Source organism: Augochlora pura, unplaced genomic scaffold, assembly GCF_028453695.1.
Source record: "Augochlora pura isolate Apur16 unplaced genomic scaffold, APUR_v2.2.1 APUR_unplaced_409, whole genome shotgun sequence".
Classification (NCBI taxonomy): Eukaryota; Metazoa; Arthropoda; class Insecta; order Hymenoptera; family Halictidae; genus Augochlora; species Augochlora pura.
The window spans coordinates 979-7,145 of record NW_027584413.1 but is presented as its reverse complement, the minus strand read 5'-3'; the positions used below and the strand labels follow the sequence as shown (position 1 = coordinate 7,145).

The 6,167-nt window shown below is 44.7% G+C and overlaps 1 protein-coding gene across 1 annotated transcript; it reads left to right on the top strand.

Annotated features, from left to right (window-relative positions):
* The first annotated feature begins 2,218 nt into the window (after positions 1 to 2,218).
* On the top strand, positions 2,219 to 5,608 carry LOC144477822 (uncharacterized). The gene is made up of 2 exons (XM_078195562.1): positions 2,219 to 2,303; positions 5,296 to 5,608. The coding sequence occupies exons 1-2, from the start codon at positions 2,292 to 2,294 to the stop codon at positions 5,533 to 5,535; spliced, it is 252 nt and encodes an 83-aa protein (XP_078051688.1). The 5' UTR covers positions 2,219 to 2,291; the 3' UTR covers positions 5,536 to 5,608.
* Positions 5,609 to 6,167: the final 559 nt, after the last annotated feature.

Here is a 6,167-nt window from a genome sequence, read left to right as displayed (position 1 = left end):
AAATCAATCAATTTGCTGAACGTTTCAATCCGACACCCGTTAAAGGTGAAAACCCGCGAAAGGGCTTGAAAACAAAGGCCGCCTCATCAAACAAAAGGAGCCACGGGTGGAAATTTAAAAATCGTCGAGAGCACCCCCCCCGGAGGGCGGGGGGGGGGGGCGAACAAAGCTCAGCAATCATCGCGGCACTATCCTCGAAAGGTCCGACCAACGAAAGTGGTAAGATGGTTCCGGGGCATCGATCGTCGGCCGGCATTAAGCCCGAGTGGAGGAAAAAGAAGGGAAAAGAAGGAAAAAGAAGGAAAAAGAAGATGGAAAAATGGAGAAAACGAAAAAAAGCGGGGCGTAACTGTTCTATAGTTACATCTCCGATCAGAGTGAAATCGCATTTAATAATCGTGTTTCCACCCTTATCGACGACCGTCGAGTTTTCCCTACGCTTCTTATGGCTCCATTTCCATGGGGTTTTCGCCATAAAATCGCTGCAACTGGCAAACAATTTTTCTAGTTTATAAGATGATGAAACTATATCGAAATTAACGTAAGATTTATCTATGCAAGTGGCAAACAATTTTTCTAGTTTATAAAGATTATTAATGTTATTGCAGTGATCAAACTGTACCATAATTAATGTAAGATTCATCTCTGCAAGTGGCAAACAATTTTTCTAGTTTATAAAGACTTATTGCAGCGATCAAACTGTATCGAAATTGAGGTAAAATTAACAAGATTATAGCAGTGTCGATATGCGTGAATAATGATATTAAAATGAATGCTGATATTTCATCGGCTTTTCTTCTGGTGTTACCACAGATAAAAGTAAAATATCGTTGGCAATTTTTTAAATTTTAATTATGAATGATTATGTGCTGGTATAGTGTTACACCCTCGTGTAAAAGTGTTAATATGTTTTGGTATAATAGAGTATAGGGTGTATTATACTGTGATTGTAATACTATATTATTCTATTATTATATTACTATAATATATATTTTGTTTATATACATATACATATATTATTTAGAGAAGGCTTAGCAGCTATATTCTGCAATTAACGCAGACATTTTGTATTACGTGTAAAGTTTCCTAGTCTTATTATAATTAAAATAATATTATATAACACGTAGTCAAATAAATAACATATAATAATAATACTAATAAATAATATATATAAAACATTGATCAGTATTGGCATTTTTCTTTCGCAACATGTCCTTATGCCCCTACTCTTGCATTTTTATAAGGGTTTCGAAGATGCATCCGAAAAATAAAATATTCTACACTTCGACAGAATTCCCTGCGACGAAATAATCAACCTAGAAAAATTCGCGATAAATACCGGTACTTATATGCATTTATCGTCTCGAAGGGCTTCGAAGGTACGCCCGAAAAGTATTGTCATAGCTTCAACAGAATTCCCTGCGACGAAATAATCAACCTAGAAAAATCCGCGACAAATACCGGAACTTATATGCATTCATTGTTTCGAAGGGCTTCGAGGGTACGCCCGAAAAGTATTGTCCCATCGTCGTCACTTTTCCATGTCGATAGAAACCGGCCGATCCGAAGGCATGCTCCCCGGGGCGGTCGGCGATCTTAAGAATCTCCGCGCGGAGAAGAGAGATTCGCCGTCGTTGTCCCGGCGTCTCTGAAAAGGCTCCGTCGAGCCTACGGTTGTGTGCTCGTCCTCCGTTTCGTCGGAAGAGCAAGGCCGTCAACGGAAGGAAGACCTTGGCTGCGTTTTTACGAAATGAGTTTGCATTTAGAGCGTGTATGCCCGGTCGCCCGTTTATTTTTTCACATTTCCGCCCGTTCCACCTACCCCGCCGGTCCCCCTGTGTGACTCGAGCGGTCTGTGTGCGAGAGGTGTATCACCCGCGCACGCACAGAAACGGCCGCCGCGCAAACCACACGCACACACGCACACGCACACAGACAGGACAGAGACGGTCCGTGGATTGCGCGATTGAACTATTTCCACATAAAGTGTCTTAACCCAATTCCCCGGAACCGATCATGAGGGGTTGAAAGCGCGCCATTGGCTGCCACGACGCTGTTTCGTCCCGTTGAAACGCTTCGATTGGCCGCGGCGCACCCCACCACGTCCGGCGATCGGCTGACTCAATCGTCGTTCGCATAACGTCATACTGTCAAACGGCGGGCCACGTGATCAAATTTATAGCGATTTTTTAAAATCGGCTTTTGTATAAAAGCCGGCCGGCCGGTGGTGTACAGCATAAGCTTTCTTACTTTCGAGTAGCAAACAAGCAACCCACAACCCACTCTTCAACATGTTCAAGTTGGTAAGAAGAACTTGCTCACTTGCTGCTTTTAATACTTTACGATTATTTTCGTCTCGCCTACCGTGTTCACTCTATATCTATCTCTATCTATCTATCTATCTATACCCGCTTTTGCCGGTGATCGGTGTCTCTGTCGCACCCGGCACCGAACCAATTGACTTGCTAATATTTTATCGACGCTCGCAGACTGGAAACCGAACGCACGCCGGCTTCTCTCGTTTATTACAGTGTCTGGTAAACCGTATTTGCCGTTTAACGTTTACGGAACGCTTTCATATAGTTATTCGGTCTTCGATGTGTTCGCCGTGTTCAAAGTTCCGGTCGCCGATCTCGGTCCTTGACTTTTCTGCCAACCGACCGCGCTACGGTGCACGGCTGCCAATTAGCTACGGAACCAGCTGATCGATCCGAGACGGTGGTTCCGAGTTCGCTGAGTAGATATCGCTCCGAACATTGTTCAATTCGCGGCTTTGTTGTTGCTCGAGTCGGAAACGGTGACGATTCGCGATTTTAATATATGTACGATTTGTTGCATCTTAATGTCTTTGTCTGGTCGACATTTTGCTAACTTTGATCGGTAAAAATCGGTGACTTTATGGTCGATACTTTGAGATTGTTAATATTTTGAAAATCATTAGGAGGAATAGAAATTGTTTGATAGTTGAGACAGTGTAAAAATTGCTAATGTTGTATTGTAATATTGTTGGTATATGTTAAGTTCAAGGGAAGAGGCCTTTAAAGGATCTAAGTGAATTTTACAAGAATTTTAAGTGAATTTCAAGTGAATTTCAAAAGAATTTCAAATTAATTTTAAATGAATTTTAAAAGAATTTCAAGTGAATTTCAAAAGAATTTTAAATGAATTTCAAATTAATTTCTAAAGAATTTCAAATGAATTTCAAATTAATTTCTGAAGAATTTAAAATGAATTTTCGTCTACTGTCATCTGCTAATTATCCTCAAGTCTACGCTTTAGAATTGATCATAAGCTTCAATCTAGCTTACGATGGCAGCTTCCTCTGCCATCTATATTCATAGCACATCGATTCATTGCCTCAAAAATTGCAACAAAATCGTCACCAAACCTCGAACAACCAACTATACAAAAACATTCCTCAATATACAAAATTTCGATTTGAACATTTCAAATTTCTCTCAACGCTCTCAACCAACGAAACAACGATCTTCGATAATCTCAAACCGCCTGAAATCGACCCATCGAACGCACAAAATCGTTATCGACTAAACAACAGAATCATCTCTCGGATCGATGTATACTCTCGACTGTGCATCGACAGAAATTCCCATATATCGTCGATGAATCGTCTCGGTCGGCGACGCGCGCTTCTTATATACGGGCAATCCTCCGTGTGCGATTCTCGGCTCGCGCGGACGCGCGCGCGTGCGGTAATTGTCGGAATCGGCCAGTCGGATCGCTGGGAAAATTCCCGTGGCTGGTCGATCCGGCCGATCGATAAAAGCCGATATATTCGCCCGACAGCGACGCGCGGGGAAAGAGACACGTAACTAACGCCGCTTGGTTCTCTTCGCGACGGTGACCTTTCCTTCGCGTCTACCGTATGCACACGCCGCCCGTTGCAACGCCGCGCCGCGGACCCTTACGTTCACTCGAACGGACACCGCCGAGTTTCCATCCGGTCACAAAAATCCGCTAGCGAGCGCGCGACCACTGAAGCATGCACATTGTTAGCCAACAGCGGCTGCCGGCCTGGCTCGTGACTCAAACGGCGAACGCGCTGCTATACGGAATGCAGTTCGCTTCGCACACTTTTCTTCTCCTTCTCTCTCTCTCTTTCTCTCTATTTCTTCCGTTTTCTCTTTCGTCTTCTATATTCACTCGGGAGCCCGAGTTTTCCCCGACGGCCCGATTATTGCCGCCCGAAGAACGACACTTGCTCCGCGACCTGCTCACGCGATACGGCTACCGTCGCGGAATCGCCTAACGCGCCGGATCGCTGTCATGGCTTCGAAGTTCATAAACGAGGCGACGCCGTTGCGTCTTTTTATTCTTCTAGCTTTATTCGGGTTCCGTCGAAATATAGTTGAGATTTGAGACTTTGATTATTGCATTAAGATGAGAAGGTATCGTTGTTGGGATTGATTAGGTTTGTTAGTAGATTAGCATGGAATTAGAGTTAAATATACCTAAGTTGCAGTAACTGGTTCATAGTAATGACAAGATTGCTTGATTAGAATTTCGTGCGGTTTTTATTGTAATATATGGTTCACTTTAATGGCTCAAAATTGTAGAAGAATAAATCAGGGAACAGTCACTTGGACTTAATAGTTTTATATAAAAGGTAGCTGTTTCATGTTTATATATAATAATTATTGCCGCCCGAAGAACTATTATAATACTTAGATATTGAACTAGCATCTTGACAGTCTGATCAATCGTAAAAGTCGTGACAAAGAATCGCATAAACTTGGTATTATCAGAATTTAACGAACAATATTCTCAGACAAGAAATCGCTGACAGAAGGCTAAATAATTGTACATATAAATCGATTATTTTCTATCAAGAATCTCAAGGAAACGTAGAAGTTCTTCGCGAAGATAGGTCACTCGGTTGCGAAGTTACTTGACCTAGAAAGCTGTTCAAATCCGCGAAACAACGCGAGTAGATCTCTCTAATCTTCCAAAGTTATTCGAACGTTCGCGTTCGACGAAAGTTCGGTAAAAAGATCCGGCTACGTAGACACCGTAATTTCGCGATACACAGCGAAGTTTCCGGCGGAAGTCGGACACACAGGCCGAGCCCGGCACTTAAGACTTTAATCGCTGAAAGATTAATACAGCCCGTGGGAAAATCTACGAGAGCCATCTCTCGAAGGTCGTTCGACGCGAGCGGGATAGAGAAGGACGAACACATATATATATACGGGACGATTAACCGTGGGACCCGTTCGCGAGCCGCGCACACGGCACCTACCGGCCAAGTTTTTGCAAAACGCTGGTGTATTCCCACAGGCTGTCCTCGCCGCCCTTTTGGCTGTCGCTGTCGCTGCTCCCGGTGGTCTCACCGGATTAGTCGCCGACCATGGCGTCGGCCCGATCACCGCCCCCCTGGTCGTCGGACACGCTGCGCCCTTGGTCTCCGCCCACGTGATCGCCCAGCCCGTCTCCCCCATCGTCCGCACCGCACCGATCGTCACCAAGTCCGTCCTGACCGCCGCTCCCCTGCCCCTTCTCTCCGTTCACGGTCATTAAGATGGAACAGACGCAGCTACGTTACCAGCCAACAACTCACGACGAGACAACCCCCCCCCCCCCCCCCCCCCCCCCCCCCCCCCCCCGACCCCCCCCCCCCCCCCCCCCCACCCCTAGAAAAAGTATCCCCCTTAATTCCTCGTAAATCGTCCCCCTCGATACCATCCAAGAACAAGGGAAGAGGACTGTCGCCAGAAGACACGAGCAAAAAAAAATAAAAACAAACCGCAAACAACGAGAAGATCACTATGGGACCGCCACATCACCCTGCCGATCCATCCATCGTGATGACGCCCGGACGTACGGTCGCGGGCGAACAGGAATCGGCTGGTACCAATACTTCTTGCTCATTCGATACTTTCCGATCATCAATGTAATTCGGACGTTCATTCATTTGCACCATCATCCAGGACCCCTCCCTTTCGGTCATATGGAATTTTAATAAAATTTTATTTAAAAAAAACAATATTGTTCTCTCGTTTCGTCCACCCACCCTTGCGACTACTACATCTTCGAAGGCTAACTTTATCCTGTCTGATCTGAGGATCATGACAAAATTCATCTAACAACTTAAGATACTTCGTTAAGTTCGACAGTGATTTAATGTTAACTCAACGATGATTTAATGTTAA